We start from the raw sequence: 15,990 nt of genomic DNA, 5'->3' as shown, positions 1-15,990 counted from the left end.
TTTGGTTGTAAACTCCAAGAGTGCTGGCCTTCTGATATTGTAATCCTCCTAGCCCAGTGAGACAGTTTTGTTTCGTTTTGGGGGGGTGGGGGCATAACCTGATCCCGCTGAATCAGTTTCATCATCTGGTTTCTGAAAAGAATTCTTAGTCTTTGCAGGTAAAGTATCTAGTGCAGGGCCTGGCATGATGTGGGTTTTCCATAAATGGTAATTATCATTACTTTTTGATGATGAACTTACGGGAATAATTAAAATTTGCATGTTACAGTGTGCAGCTATGTACATTATCTTGTTGTTTTTTTTTTTTTAAATTATTTTTATTTATTTATTTATGGCTGTGTTGGGTCTTCGTTTCTGTGCGAGGGCTTTCTCTAGTTGTGGCAAGCGGGGGCCACTCCTCATCGCGGTGCGCGGGCCTCTCACTATCGCGGCCTCTCTTGTTGCGGAGCACAGGCTCCAGACGCGCAGGCTCAGCAGTTGTGGCTCACGAGCCCAGCTGCTCCGCAGCACGTGGGATCCTCCCAGACCAGGGCTCGAACCCGTGTGCCCTGCATTAGCAGGCAGATTCTCAACCACTGCGCCACCAGGGAAGCCCCCATTATCTTGTTTAATCCTCTTAAGTAAACAGCATTCCTGCCACTATTCTATGTATAAGGAACCTTGGACCCAAAGAGGTTATGTAAGAAGCTCCCATAATGCTCAGGTAGGCAAAGCCAGGATTTGAACCTGAGTTGCTTTGTTGGCTCCAAGCTCTACACTTTGTTCTCCTTCTGCGATTTTCTCCTTCCCTCTTGGGAAATAATTCCAAACCATGGGAGAGCCCATCTCAGGTTCTGGGGGAAACATCCATTTCCTTGGAAATTCTCCATCCAGGGGCAGCATGAAATGAACCATGCCAACACTGCTATTTCAAAATAATCACCAATTATTTGTGTCCCTATCTGCTTCTTGAAAGGCTGCAAGACAACTTAAAATAATTGGCAGCTATTATAGAACTATTAAAATAAAAGTCAGAATTCCCTGGCGGTCCAGTGGTTAGGACTCCACGCTTTCACTGCTGAGGGCCTGGGTTCGATTCCTGGTCGGGGAACCAAGATCCCGCAAGCCGTGTGGTGCGGCCAAAAATAAATCAATTAATTAATTTTTAAAATAAAATAAAAGTCAAGGCAGATTAGGAGTATGGGATTAACAGATACAAACTACTATACATAAAATAGATAAGCAACAAGGATTTACTGTGTAGCACAGAAAATTATATTCAATATCTTGTAATAACCTATAATGGAATATAGTCTGCAAAAAAATTAAGTATGGGAAAAAATAAAACATTTGGGGCAAAAAAATTTTTTTTAAGAAGGATATTAAGTTTTGAATTTTTTTATTTTTTGGTCGGGCCGCACGGCTTGTGGGATCTTAGTTCCCAGACCAGGGATTGAACTCGTGCCCTCAGCACTGAAAGCGCGGAGTCCTAACCACTGGACCGCCAAGGAATTCCCTGGGACAAAATTTTCAAAAGTAATAATAAATAAAAGTCAAGGGCCAGGAGGCTAGTAGTAACGAGATTTGGGGGAAATAATTGTGTCAAAATACTAGGCTAAGGCATATCATTGCAGTTTTATACAAAAGTTAGTTCCAAGCTCCCTGCCAGCAAGGCAAAAAGGGAAGCTCTCTTATTAGTTTGTGATGTGACCCTCTACCAGGTACATCAAGATTTATAAACAATGATGGTGCTCCAATGATATATAGATATATTTTAAAAATTTTTTATTGGAGTACAGTTGCTTTACAATGTTGCTAATATTTTTAATTAAAAGATACTGGGAGGTGGAGGTGTTGGTCCTTGGCCATTTATCATATCAATTCTCTTTCTAAAAGCCCAGTATAGAACGTTAGTCAGTTTGGGTTTTTTGTTTGTTTGTTTTTTGATTAAAAAAAGTATTTCTCAGGGCTTCCCTGGTGGCGCAGTGGTTGAGAATCCGCCTGCCAATTCAGGGGACATGGGTTCGAGCCCTGGTCCGGGAAGATCCCACATGCCGTGGAGCAACTAAGCCCGTGTGCCACAACTACTGAGCCTGAGCTCTAGAGCCCGCAAGCCACAACTACTGAAGCCCGTGCGCCTAGAGCCCGTGCTCCACAACAAGAGAAGCCACTGCAATGAGAAGCCTGCACACCACAATGAAGAGTAGCCTCCGCTCACCACAACTAGAGAAAAGCCCACGCGCAGCAACAAAGACCCACTGCAGCCAAAAATAAGATTAAAAAAAAAAGTATTTCTCTAGATAGGTAGAAGAATGTAATACAGGTGTTATCTGACTTGGTATAGGTTTAAAGCATGGAGAATCTTGAGCAGGAGTCAAAAAACATTATTCTGTAAAGGCAGAGTAAATATTTTAGGTTTTGTGGGCAAAAGCAATAGCAGATAATATGTAAACAAATGGGCTTGGCTATATTCCAAAAAATGTTATTTACGGCATCAGTTTCCCTATCTATACAATGGTGATAAGACCCACTTTGCATAGTTAATGTGAGACCAATGTGAGAAAAGATACCTTAGCAACAATAAAAAAATTCATAAACAGAAACCTCCATTAAGTAGAGTTGGGAGACCAGAGGGGGGATGGCTCATGCCCTGTAACAATAGCAGAGCCCGACAGGAAAAAGACTCCTTCTTTCTGGCAAGGACTCAGCCAATGAAAAACCATGGGCTCTTTGTTTACTAGGGCCCTCCCAATTGCACTATACTATAGCCCTCCCTTTTCCCCTCTGTAAAAGCCTTCTCCTCTTGCTGGACGGGGACTTGCGTGTGGCTCACCGTGGCTGCAGACCCCGAATTGCAATTCTCTGCTGATCCTGAAGAAACCCATCTTTGCTGGAGAAGTATCTGGCTGTCTGTTTCAGGTCCACATAACTAATGCACTCACTCCATAACTGTTATCTCACTTCCTTCAATATACTGCAGAGCCTACCAGCTCTGTTCCAATACAAATTTTAAAGAACAGGTCTGGAACTCATTCACACTGAAAGGTAAATCACTAGTAACTGAAAATACTGAATTTTAGCTGCAGCCCAAGGATTGGATGACAGCTTTTTTTTTTTTTTTAATAGTTCGTTGATAGGGAAGGGAGGCCTCCTTCCCAGCCCCTGAAATCAGACTGCTTATGTAGCTGTCTCGTTTCTGGACTCTTGGGAAGCCCTTCTCAAAGGCCTTTGGCCTTGAGGAGCCCCCTTTCTGATTAAAAATGCCCCTTTGGCATTGCCGGCTAACAGACCTGAGCAAACCCGCTGGGCTTCAGGGCTTCATAGGCGTGTTTATTGCTGTTGAATGAGCCCCCAGTGCCTGGCGGGCTCCCCATTTGGATGGGGTGGAGGAAGCAATGCTTCTCTAGACCTGCTTCTTTCATCTCAAAGTTGAAAATCATCCCCAAGACATCCTACCACCTAGATGTCAGGGTTCTCCAAGGTCGGTCTGACTCAGACTAAAGGACTTCAGGGACACCAGGAAGACTCTCTCTAAAAACCCTCCCCGACCTGTTCGACCTGTTCATTGAGGGTTAATAGTCCTCACGCTGGGGCCAGTGTCTCCCATCCTGCTTTGTGAGCACAGATAGCGAAGGAGAAGGGTCAGGTGACTTTCATTTGCATTAAGGATGAAGGGACTGACAGCAGGCTTTTCCTGGGAGAATGAATATCAGACAATGGCCAAACCATATATAAAAATAGAACTCTGAGCCACAACTGGTAGCAACTAGCACAGGAAGCCAACCTACTATCTACAAGTCAGGCTTGGAGGAAGTCAGACCACCATTTCTAGCAGCCAGTCCAGGAAGCCAAACCATAGTCCCTGTAATGATCAGCCCCTAATGGCCAGGACTTGATGAATAACTGAGAGCTTCCCTAATTTTTGCCCCTGCTTCCAACTTAGGACTAACTGGGGAAAGCCAAACATGCACCCCTCACCAGTTACATAGGCTGCCCTGCTTCTACTTAGCCTGCCTATCACCATGCCAGCAGCCTCCAAGCAGGGCATACCTGAAACCTTTTTTTTTCACTATAAAGCTTTCCCGCTCCTCTGTCTGCCTTTGAGTCTCTGCCAAGCGGAAGTGATTGTGGCTGACTCCCTTGGTGCACTAAACTCTGAATAAATAACCTTTGCTTGTTCTCAAAAAAAAAAAAAGAAAGAAAGAAAAGAAAAACAAAAACAAAACAGGCAGCAGGCCAGATTTGCTGACCCCTGATCTAGAAGAATGGTACCGGGTTCATGACAAGATCCCAGTCACAGAGGGAACAAGACAAAAGCTGAGAGTATTTTATTGAACAAACACAGAGCACTTACTACGTGCCAGATATTATTCTGAATACTTTACAACTCCGAACTAATTTAATCCTCATTAAAATCCTGAGAGGTATGAACACTATGATGATCCCCATTTCACAGATGGGTTAACTGCTCAAAGAGGATAAGTGACTTTCCCAAGGTCACACAGCTGGTGAGTGTCAGAGCCGGGCTTTGAATGCAGGGAATCTGGCAGTGTCCCTTCTGTCCTGTGCTGTTGACGGAGAGGATCTCCACCTGCACTGGGAGCATCCCAATGACAGGGTCTAGGATTCTCTCCCCGGTACCTGGGCTTCATCAGGCCTCAGTCAGTAGCTACCAAGCAGAAAAGGAATGGAGAACAAGCAACAGAGGGGCCTGTCCAGCCATGGTGATGGTCAGCGGGCCTACGGGGCTCACTTGGGCTCACCGTGTGCTGTGTGCCCGTTGCCTGCTGCAGGGGACCCGAAGGTGCCGGTGCTGTACCAGGTGGAACGGACGCGAACAGGGGTGAGCTTCTCCGTGCGCTCCGTGAAGGCTGTGCAACACGGCAGGCCCATCTTCATCTGCCAGGTCTCCTTCCAGAAGGCCCAGCCCAGCCCTGTGCAGCACCAGTTCTCCATGCCTACCGTGCCCCCGCCGGAAGAGCTGCTTGGCCATGAGGCCCTCATTAACCAGTATTTAAGGTGAGAGACCTCAAGGTCCCAGGACAGTGTTCAAACTGCAGTCGCCACCTGTTAGCAGGCCACAGGGTCCTTTAGTTGATCTCAGCCAGCATTTTAAAAAGCTGGACTAGGGAATTCCCTGGCAGTCCAGTGGTTAGGGTTCTGTGCTTCTACTGCAGGGGACACAGGTTCGACCCCTGGTTGGGGAACTAAGATCCCACAGGCCATGAGGCACGGCCGGGGCACAGGGAAGCTAGACTAGAAAAGAAGATACTAGAGTGTATTGCCTGTGGTAAGGGTAGGCATCCTTTTGTGAAACGTTAGTTTCAGTTGTGTGTGAGAGCATGTGTGCCCATGGGTGGGTGTTGGATAATGGTGTGAAATGCAGGGCTTCCTATTCAGCCAGTTCAGGTACTGTTACAGCTTTCCTACTGTTTAAATACTGAAATACTTCTATAGTTGTTGGTAAATACCTCCCCAGTCCCTGAGCGGTCCCCCTTCTCCTCCAGGGTCACCCATGGTCCAGCAGCCTAGGAGTTAATGCCTGCCAGGGGTGAGGGTCCCTGCTGCAGAGCTGTGGCCCTGCTGCCTTTGCCTTAGTGCATGTGAAATATTTTGAATGTCACCTGGTAAAATAGGTTTCTTACTTGAATCACAGCTAATAAAGTTGGAAAAATGTTGGGGCAGTGCAAAGAGCTCTGGGTCCTGACACAGGACAAGTCACGTGGATTTGTTATCGCAAATCCATGTGCCCAACTTGCACAGTGAGGCCAAGCCAACCAAAACATTGGAGTTTGGAGCAGAGAAAGGTTTATTCCAAGGCCATACAAGGAGATGGGTGGCTCATGCTCTAAAAAACCCCCGAGCTCCCTGAAGGGCTCTAGAGCGCAGGCTCAATAGTTGTGGCGCACGGGCCTAGTTGCTCCGCAGCATGTGGGATCTTCTTGGATCAGGGATTGAACCCATGTTCCCTGCATTGGCAGATGGATTCTTAACCACTGTGCCACCAGGGAAGTCCCTACTGAAGGGTTTTGGCAAAGCATTTTTAAAAGCCAGGTAAAGTAGGAGGGTCACACGGTACATGATCAGCTCATGCACAGTTCTCTGATTGGCTGATGGTGAGGTAAGAGGGCAGCGTCACAGGGGTTAACATTGTTAGTCCTTAGGCTCCAGGAGGCCTGGGGCTGTGTGCTCGTGGTCATCAAGTAGTTAACATCTTTCATTTGGCTGGGGGGGGTGTGGTTAGCACCTGTAAAACAACTCGGGAAATGTGCATCATATACTGTTATCTAGGTACTTCAGAGAGTAAAGCAGAGGATATGGGGGAAGGGCCTGTCCCAGGAAGGCCCCATAGGGTCCTGCTCGGTTACATTTCTCTCCTCAATCTTGAGGAGAACAGGTTTTGAACAATAAAAGGAATAAAGGTTCAGATAAGGAGGTTAATCGTAAACTTGACAGAGGTACCCACAGGGTCCAGCTTGATTATAGATTTGGGCCAGGACTCCACCTCTATTAGTGCCCACCTGCTGTGTAGCTTTGCTCAACTCCTCAGCCTCTCAGAGCCTTGCTTCTTCATCTAAAAAATGGGAATGGCTGTTTCTGCCCTGCAGACTTTACAGCTCTATCGTAAGGAGAGCCCCGCTGCCTTGTGCCGCAGTGTGATGGAACAGATGTGCATCTGCACCTAGGAAAAGCCTGGGTTCAAATCTAGACTCTGTCCCTGCCAGCTGTGTGAGTTTGGCAAGTTGCTTTTCCACTCTGAGCCTGTGTCCTCAGTTGTAAGTTGGTGCCAATCAGAATTTCTACCTTATAAGGCTGCTGTGAGGATTACACAAGATAACAAGGCCCTCAGTGCGTGCTCAGTGAATTGTAGTTACATCACTCTTGACAGAGAGGAATAAGCATGGGGCCTGGTATGCGGTCAGAGCTCCAAAATGTTTGAGAAATGAAAGGAGGACATTGTCCTTAAAGGTCCCTGAATCTAGAGCTGCGTGTCCCATAAGGAAGCCGCTAACCACAGGTGGCTGTATTAAGTTAATTAACGTTAAATAGAATTAATTCAGTTCTGGTCCTGGGTCGCACTGGCCACATTTCAAGCTCTCAACAGCTACATGTGGCTCGTGGCTGCCACAGCGGCCAGTGCAGCTACAGACCATACCATCATCACAGAAGGTTCTGTCAGACAGGGCTCGAAAGGATAGGGATGGAAACGGAAATACCGGGGAAGAGCCTAGGGGCACAAGGAGTGGTCCTTACTGTGGCAAAGGGGCTTCCCTGGAAATGGGCTCCTCCCCCTGGAACACAGTGTCCCCAGTTGCTCAGGGTTAGGTCAGTCAGTCCAAGTAGGGCAGCCTGTTTCCTGAGTGTTAGAATAGAGGAGTGGTTAAGAGTGTGCACAGAGGAGCCAGACCGGCTGGGTCCGAATCCCGCGCCCCTCCACTTCCTGAGCAGGCTACCTGCACCCTCTGTGCTTACTTCACTTCACTTATCAGATGGCAGTGATAACAGCATGGACCTCACAGAGGTGTTGACGGGTGAGTTCATGTGTGTGAAATGCCTGGAACGGGGCCTGTCACAGGGTACACCGCATGACTAGATGATGTGTTGGCTTCTATGCTTTATCTTGTCTCCTCCACAGTATTTACTATGAGGTAGGTGACTGTCATTATCCACATTTTGCAGATGGGAAAAAAGGCTGAGTGATGACTAACTTGCACCAGGCCACAGGGCTCATAAGTGGCAAAGAAAGGATGCAAATCTATCCTATCTTGCCTGCCAGAGGGGAGGGGAGCTTTGGGGATAAGTCAGGAGTCCCTGTGAAGGAATGAGGGGGGTCAGAAGAGGCGGCTCAGAGGACAGGCTCCCCATCTCCCTGGGTCTCCCCATCCCTCTCCCCTTTACTTTCAGGGACCCTAACCTCCAAGAGAAGTACCGAGTGGGGCTGAACCGAATTGCTGCCCAGGAGGTGCCCATTGAGATCAAGCTGGTAAACCTACCCACTCTGAGCCAGCTGCAGAGCATGGAGCCCAAACAGATGTTCTGGGTGCGAGCCCGGGGCTACATTGGTAAGAGGACCCCATGGCCTGAAAGGAAACGCTCTCTGGGGACCTAGACCTGTACCTCATTTGCCCTTTGTGGCCTTGGGCATGTTACTTCCCCACTCTGGGCCTGTTTACTTATCTGCATGATGATGGGGAGGTTGGCTCAGCCCTTTGCATGGGGAGAACGGGCAGGTGACTATAATCCTAATGTTGGCCCCTTCTGGGGAAGGCAAGGCACCTTGCCAAGATTCTTCCCCAGGTCTCCTGCTAAGCATCAGGTGCCTTTGTGCAAATTGGAAGAAGACACTTTGGGGGTCCAGGGTGGGAGACTTGGGGACTGAAGACTGGATTTCAATCCTCACTTGGACCCGCCCCCCTCCCATCCCTGTCTCCCTTATCCCCCATCACACACACACACCTTGGGCCAGGTGCCCTTGGGCAGTGAACAGTCTGCACACCTATGCACGGCAGCCCCTTTCTCCCTACCTCCCTGCAGGTCCTGAGCTGTAAAGCCCAGGAGCCCAGGGCTGATGGGGCCGGAATCTGTTGCAGGGGAGGGCGACATGAAGATGCACTGCTGCGTGGCAGCCTATATCTCGGACTATGCCTTCCTGGGCACAGCACTGCTGCCCCACCAGTGGCAGCACAAGGTGCACTTCATGGTCTCCTTGGATCACTCCATGTGGTTCCACGCCCCTTTCCGAGCTGACCACTGGATGCTCTATGAGTGTGAGAGCCCCTGGGCCGGTGAGTGTGGGACCCTGGGGGATGAGGGTGCTGACCCTGGGAGGGCAGGGAGCCTGCTTTCTTGGGTGATGCTGTCCCCCACCCACTTTCTATGGAGCACCACACAGATCACTCACTTCCTCTTCTGCTTCCCTAGGCTGTGGCATCCTTGTCTTCAAAATGACAGGGTGAGGCCTGAGGATGGGACACCTGCTCAGCTCTTAATTTCTGTAACATGCTGGGAATATGATTCAGTTTATCTCAGAGACTCAGTTCTAGTCCCAGAACCACTTCAGATTCCCTGTGTGATCTTGGGCAAGTCCCATCTCCTCTCTGAGCCTCTTTCCCCATCTAAACAAATAGGGTTGCATTAAAACAGAGGTATCCAAAGCTGGTGGCCCATCAGACCACCACTTGGGGGAGCTTTTTTGGAACATTCTCAGATTCCATCCCCAAGATTCTGACTCTGCAGGTCTTGAACGAAATCCAGGAAACTATTCTTAAGAAGCTCCCGGGACTTCCCTGACGGTCCAGTGGTTAAGGCTCCGTGCTTTCGCTGCAGGGGGCACAGGTTTGATCCCTGGTCGGGGAACTAAGATCCCACATGCTGCATGGTGCGGCCAAAAAATTAAAAAAAAAAAAAAAGCTCCCTAAGTGATTCTGACAATTAACCTGGTTGAGGGTCACGGCACTCAGCATTCTCTAAGGGCCCCACCGCTTGGATACTCCTTATAGTGTTGAGAGAAACCCAGACTCGTTCATCAGTGCCTAGTCTCAGAGCCCTGGGTTCCTTTCCAAGGAAGTGCATTTCAAACAAAGAAAAGCCTTGCTTTGTGAAACAGGGACAAAACTTGAGGGACTTTTTATACTCAGGGAAGGGGGGCTCTCCAGCACCAACAGCATCACAATAAAGGGGCCACCACCTTGAAGTTGGGACTCTCGGGTTCATGTTTGGCCTGATCCTTAAGGCCAAGTTCCTGAGCCTCTCTGGACTTGACTGGCATCATCTGGAACATGGGACAAGGCCTGCTTCACTTGGTCACTGTGAGGCCTAAGTGAGCTGTTCTGCATATAAGAGAAACCAGCAGCTCCCTTCCTAAATATCAGACTAAGGCCCTGGGCTAGCACAGGAGAATCTCCACGTGGGGAGGGCATGGCCAGGCCTCACGGCTCTGCGTCCTGTCCTCTGCGTCCTGTCCTCCGAGCCCCTTTGTCCCTGAGGGGATGGAGGTGGGGTTTTTGTTGGTTTGTTTGTTTGAATGAATTACCAGCCCGGAGGGCCTGGTTTGATTTATTATAAAGGGAACTGATGGGTTTCCTCATGCAGGTGGCCAGAAGTGGGGCAGATCTGGTTCGCTGAGCTACTGAACCAGACTGTTCTCAGAACGTCTCCCCTTGGGATTTTTTTGAGGAAGCCAGCAGATAATTGAAAGTGCTTTTAAACCATCAAGTGGGATTCCCATGGGAGGAGTTACCCCCGGTGCCCAACCATAATAGGCACCTAAAAGGGTGCTTGGAGATTGGGAGTGACCACAACGCTGAGCGTACCCTGGCATGGGGTGGCCCAACCTGAGCTGTACGTTTTTCAAGGAGGGCATTTGGCTGGGTGGAAGGAAACAGAAGGCCGTTCTCTCCCTTATCTTCGCAGGTGGCTCCCGGGGCCTAGTTCATGGGCGGCTGTGGCGTCGGGACGGGGTTCTGGCTATGTCCTGTGCCCAGGAGGGCGTGATCCGAGTGAAGCCCCGGGACTCAAAGAGCAAGCTGTAGCCAGAGGTACCAGCTTGGTCTGGGGCTTCAAGGATCTCCCTTCTCCCCCGACTCCTGAGGCAGGAGTTACCATCCAGGGCTAGGCCTTTGGTCCTGAACATGGAATAAAGAGACTTATACCAGTGGAGCTGCTGGCCTTTTAATCCCCGTGGGCCAGAACTGCAGCCCTCCCTCCAGCCATCAACCCCAGGACTCCTGGGCCGGAACTGCAGCCCTCCCTCCAGCCATCAACGCCAGGACTCCTGGGCCAGAGTCCCTGGCCCTTAGCCAGGCTGGCTTGGAGGCCCAAGGAAAAGGGACCATTGACCCTGACCTGGGGCACAGCCCCCAGATATTCATAAGCTGGAGAGGCTGCACCAGACTTTCTCCCTGCACCGTCCTAGCCAAAGCTTGTCCTGAGCCCAGCTCAACAGAAGAAGCACATTTCTTCAGTCTGCTACAAATCCTTTGTGGGACTTCTAGGGGTTCCCAGCACCCCTGGTCGCCTCCCAACTGCTGTCCGTGTCCTCATCCGCCCCTACCCCACTTCCCATCCTGGGGCAGTGCCTCTCCCCACAGTGGCCTTAAGTCTAGGTGTGGTTAGTCCAGCACCTCCTTGATGAGTAGTTCTTTGAGACTGGGGGGTGGCGTGGGCGTCAGGCCTGCCTCTTGCAGGGCCTGGAGCTGGGCCTCTGATTGGTGTTTGTCTAGGCCCAGGTGCCAGGAGAGCCGCACGTGGGCCTCCAGAAAGGGGGCCAGGAAAGGGTGAGGGCTCTTGTCCCCCAGCAGCTGTAGGGCCTTCTCACAGCATGCCCGGGCCTCCCCAGGGTCCTCCAGCTCCTGGTGGCACACAGCCAGCCCTGCCAGGGTCAGCAGAGGGCGGTCTGGGCCTGAGGGGACACCCAGCTGGGCCTGCAGCTGCCAGGCGTTGGCCCAGAGCGCCAGGGCCTCGCGGTAGAGGCCAGTGCAGGTGAGGCTCTGCGCCCGCCGCAGCTCCGGCAGCACAAAGAAGTCCTGCAGGTCCGGGGCCTGGCGCAGCTCAGGCACTGCCTGGAGGTGGCCCAAAAACTGCTCGAAGGCCCGGCTGCGGCGGGCGATGGTCTCTGCGGTAAAGTTCCGGCGCAGGCGCTTGCGGGGGAAGGAGATGGCAGCCATGGGGCCCCGGAACTGCCGCTGCAGGTTTCGGTGCAACCGTTCAAAGTCCGAGTATCGGCGGGAGATCTGGGCTGGCTGGCGACCCGGTGGCCCCGGGCCCATCACGGCGAGGGTGTAGAGCTGCGGGGGAGGGTGGGGGTCAGGGCAGGTGCAAGGCGTCCCCGGGACCCTTCCCTCTCACTTCCAGCTCTCTTCCCCCACCTCTTCCCTTCACCCCCGAGGCTGCTGGGGAGCCCAGTCTCATCTTACCTGAGGCTCATCTGAAATGACCCAGGCCCAAGGCAGCATGGGGAGAAAAAGACAGAGATGAGCTTCAGCGCCTGGTCCAGCCGCCCCCTCTGCCCCTCCTAGGGAGTACTCCCTTCCCATAGGGCAGTGAGCTCTTCTGACAGCCCCTCTGGAAAACCAGCCGAGGGCTGAAACCCAGGCCCATCTCTTGGGCCTCTAGAGCCAACCTTTAGGATCAGCTTGGAGCTTTGTTCCACTCTGGATACATAGCCCCACATCCCTGGCCAGGTTATTCCAATCCAGACCCAGAACACAGGTCTTCAGACAGCCCCAGTAGCGACCAGTGTGAAAAGTGCACTGGGACCCAAGTTCTAACCTCAGGTCAGGTGCTCCCTCACTATGTGATGTCAGGCAGGGCCGTCCCCTTCTTGGGTCCGCTTCCGACTCTAGTGAATGGAGCGCTGGCCCAGCTCACTGTTTACTTAAGGGTGGGACGTGTGCAAACGTTGGTACCTGGGTGGTTTAGGGGGTATGCACTGGAGTAAATAACACTGAATCAGAGGCAGGAGGTGATGCCCCCACTAATTCTCTGTGAACCTTTCTGACTGCACATTGAGAAGCTCTCAGTTTGGTTTAAAAAAGCCCTTTTCATCTCCATTTTTAGAAAAGAGCCAGAAAGAGGCTCTCAGGTCAAGGCCTTCTTCAGGCGGCAGGATCCAGGCAGGGCTTAATGATACTTTCACTGCTTTTATTTTTATGGTTATCTTCTCTTTATGGCAAGTGAGCCTTTCCATATACAGTTGTGCTATAAAGTTGTCGTTTAAACTTATTTTTAAAAAATAGGTTTATTTGAAGAGAAACGTGAAGCACAGAATGGTACAAGTAGCATTTAGATAGGACAAGAATTGTGAGGGTGCTGGAGGTCTGGGAAACACTGAACGAGATGACCACTAAGCTTCCCCCCAGATCCGAGAACCCAAATATGGATTAATCTGTAATCATGCTGAGCTAACAGGTCTAAAGAGGGGATTAGCAAGCGTTCGATGTTGAAAGCATACTAACACCAAACCAAGATTTTTCTCTCGAATTTGTTCTGTGAAACTGCCAATATCCTAGCCACCCCTGGTCAGTTAGGTTTGCCTGCTCTATCCTTCCCTTGAAGATTCACAGTGTACATTAATATTCAGGATTAAAAAGTTTAACAATAAAGAAACTTATTTTACTCTTGTTCAACTCTGCATTCCCAAAACATATTGCATATTGACTGTAAAAAAATTTTTTTTTTTTAAAGAACAGTTATTGATATTCCAGGGAACCAGTTTTCTGCTGAACACATTTCAGGGAGCACTGGTCTATAGTGACCCCTTATGCTCATCTAGCTTTTATTTTCATTTGTAATTTCTGGACAAAAACCCATTCTAGATCCATTATCTGATCCTTATACTGTCCCACTGAGATAGGTAATGAGAGTCACTCCATTCACTGAGCACCTACCCTGCACCACGTGCTGTGCCTAGCACTTCACATCTACTATTTTATCATCACAACAGCACTGCCAGGAAGCCATCCTTACCTCCGTTTGACAGCTCAGGAAGCAGGCCCCAAGAGCGGGCAAAGGGCTCAAAGACCTCCCTTAAGCCACACAGCTGGTAAATGGCCCAGCTGGGACTCAAACCCAGGCCGACCTAATTCCAAAGCCTGTGCTCTTAACCCCCAGGAGATGTTAAAGCAGGATTTAGGGTCCCCATTGAACAAAGAGAAGATTCGTTTCCCCAGACCTGGGCCAGGCCAAACTTGGCTCTATCTTGTCATTCTCTTCCCAGAGTTGCCCGCATACTTCCTTGTCTCCCAGCTGCTCCTAGATAACTGATCCTTGGCGCCCCCTTCCTGTGCATGACCCCCAGCCAGGACTTTTGCCACTTAAGATCTGATCATCGGAGTCAATCCCTGCTCAAATGGGAGCAGTCACCCCATGGGCGTGGCCCTTTTTTCACTAAGAGCTGCAGAGAGGGGTGGAGAAGCCCAGATGTGGGACAGGGCTCCAGGCCCCCTTCCTGCTGAGTCAGAAATGGAGGAGGGTGGTGAAGAGGAGGGAAGTGAGAGGCAGGGAGCTGCTGCCGCCATGACCAGCCAGGTCAGGCTGGGTTTCAGGACCGGGACCACCGAATTCACCATGTGTTTCTCCTTTCCACAGCCAGGAAATCAGGGCCTCCCCCCACCGCACTGATCTTCACCCCAACCCTACCCATCCCATAAATCCAGTCCTAAGGACAAGCTTATTCTGTACAGGTGTGGGTGCTGGAGAACTGACTTTCCTGGGTTGTAAAGAGGCTACAACAGGCCCTAGAGGCCAGACATTTTCAACCCAAAGTTAAGTAATAATAATAGAACTACCATTTTATCGAGCACTTCATGATGCCAGGCGCAACGCTAAGGGCTTTCTATGCACTGTCTCATTTGATTTCTGCGACAATCCTGGGCATTATCCCCTTGTTCAGATGAGGAAACAGGGTCGTCAAAGTTTCACAACTCACCCAAAGTCAAACGACTGGTAGTAACTGGGATCCAAAACCCATTTTTCTAACCACTAACCAATGCAACTTGGATCTCAAGTCTGACTCAGATAATATTCTTCCTTGTGTATCTTGCATCTGGCGACGATTTGCAAAACCCAGGGAGCAGGGGACACGCACACTAGTTCTTAGTCTCAGAATCAGGACTCGATAGGTCCGTAGTCCCTCAAAAAAGTTTTAAGTCATTTGCCTGAGGATTTGCTCAAGCTACATCCCCTTTCTGGCTTCAATTTCCCCATCTGTAAAATGGGGCAGCCATTTATAACTACACAGCCAGATCCCCCAGGAAGCTGGCGTTTTCCCTACTTTCTCTTAGCCAGACTTCTAGACTCACAGCCCAGGGATTCCTGGACCCTCACTCACCACGTACTTGGAGGGCGGGTCCTTGACCACGTTGGCGCTGGTCACCTCAAAGAGCAGCCGCTGGGGTACCAGGGTGTTCCGGGACTTCTTCCAGAAATCTTGCAACTGCCGTGTCAGGAGCTGACTGCCCCGCTGCCCATCAGGTGGGGGACTCCGTTCTGCATGAGCACAGGATGGGCCTGGGGCCAGGTTCCACATAAATAACGTGCCCTGACCTCATTCATCCTCCCAGCGAATGACAAAGGATTTATCCCCATTTGACATAAATGGAAACGGAGGGCCAGAGAGGGGGCCTGGGGCCAAACACCTGCCCGGCAGACAGTAGATGTTAAATAAATATCTCCACCCCCAAAACATTGCTAGCACATTACTACCATTTGTATCCCAGACCCTGTACATATCATGCCCTGAACAACCCGGGATGGGAGTGATTTCCCCTATTTGACACAAGGGAACTTGGCTGAGACAGGTGTTGTGACTCTCTCAAGGTCACACAGCCAAGAGGTGGCTGGGGCACTTAAAGAAGTGTCTGCGTTTCGGCTGGATCAGCTCGGGAACGCGGCTGGGGTGGAGGCCTAATCGAGCCCCAGGGTTCCCGCTTCCATCCTCCCGCACTCGCCTGCGTCTTCTCCCGCCTCCCGGTCCCCATCGGGCAGCGGGTCGGGGTCAGCCTCCTCGTCGTCCTCGTCGTCCTGGTCCTCGTCGTCCTCGGCACTGGTGAAGCTCAGGGTGCCGCTGAGGCGGGACGACAGGCCCTCGGCGTCGTCGTCCTCCAGTTCCGAGCTCTCCGGGAACTGCTCGGCCTCGGGGCCGGCCGCTGCCTCCCCGGGGCCGTCGCCGGTCAGGGCGTGCCGCAGCCGGTGCAGGAGCCGCGAGGCCATGGCACCCCGGGGGGAGCTCGCGACGCTGGGTCCCGGGCTGGGGAGGGAGGCGGACCCCAGCCAAGTGCGGGGCGGGGGCGGGGCGGGGCCGGGATTGGGGGTGGGAGGGGCGCCGCGGAGGCCCCGCCCTTGCCTGTGGAGGGTCCCGCAACTCTCCCGGCGCCTTTTTAGCCCCCTGGTGCGGGTCTGCCTCGTGCGCCCCGAGGTGCACTCTGGGGCACCCCGCTCCCCGGGGTTCTCGTGCAGCCCGCGGTGCCTGGCCAAGGGCAACCGGGCTCCGCCGGGTTCCGCCGGACCCAG

General features: G+C 51.4%; 2 protein-coding genes across 3 annotated transcripts in view; one reads left to right on the top strand and one right to left on the bottom strand.

The window, feature by feature from the left end:
* ACOT8 (acyl-CoA thioesterase 8) overlaps positions 1-10,638 on the top strand; it is a 13,185-nt gene extending 2,547 nt beyond the window's left edge. The window contains exons 3-6 of one of the 2 annotated variants that reach the window (XM_007185384.3): positions 4,773-4,998; positions 7,885-8,042; positions 8,571-8,765; positions 10,393-10,638. In XM_007185384.3, the coding sequence (XP_007185446.1) occupies positions 4,773-4,998; positions 7,885-8,042; positions 8,571-8,765; positions 10,393-10,511 (698 nt within the window). In that variant the 3' untranslated portion in view covers positions 10,512-10,638. Of the gene's footprint in view, positions 1-4,772; positions 4,999-7,884; positions 8,043-8,570; positions 8,766-9,216; positions 9,886-10,392 lie in introns of those variants that run through there. The other variant, XM_007185385.2, reaches the window with a different exon arrangement.
* SNX21 (sorting nexin family member 21) lies at positions 10,635-15,990 on the bottom strand. Its single transcript, XM_007185383.2, has 3 exons — positions 15,429-15,990; positions 14,810-14,988; positions 10,635-11,765 (listed from the first exon to the last, which is right to left on the bottom strand). Exons 1-3 carry the CDS (start codon positions 15,688-15,690, stop codon positions 11,091-11,093), a joined length of 1,116 nt encoding a protein of 371 aa, XP_007185445.1. The 5' UTR covers positions 15,691-15,990; the 3' UTR covers positions 10,635-11,090.

This window comes from Balaenoptera acutorostrata, chromosome 15 (genome assembly GCF_949987535.1).
Source record: "Balaenoptera acutorostrata chromosome 15, mBalAcu1.1, whole genome shotgun sequence".
Taxonomy (NCBI): domain Eukaryota; kingdom Metazoa; phylum Chordata; class Mammalia; order Artiodactyla; family Balaenopteridae; genus Balaenoptera; species Balaenoptera acutorostrata.
Note: the sequence above shows the minus strand (reverse complement) of the source record. Positions and strands in the feature narration are given on the sequence as shown.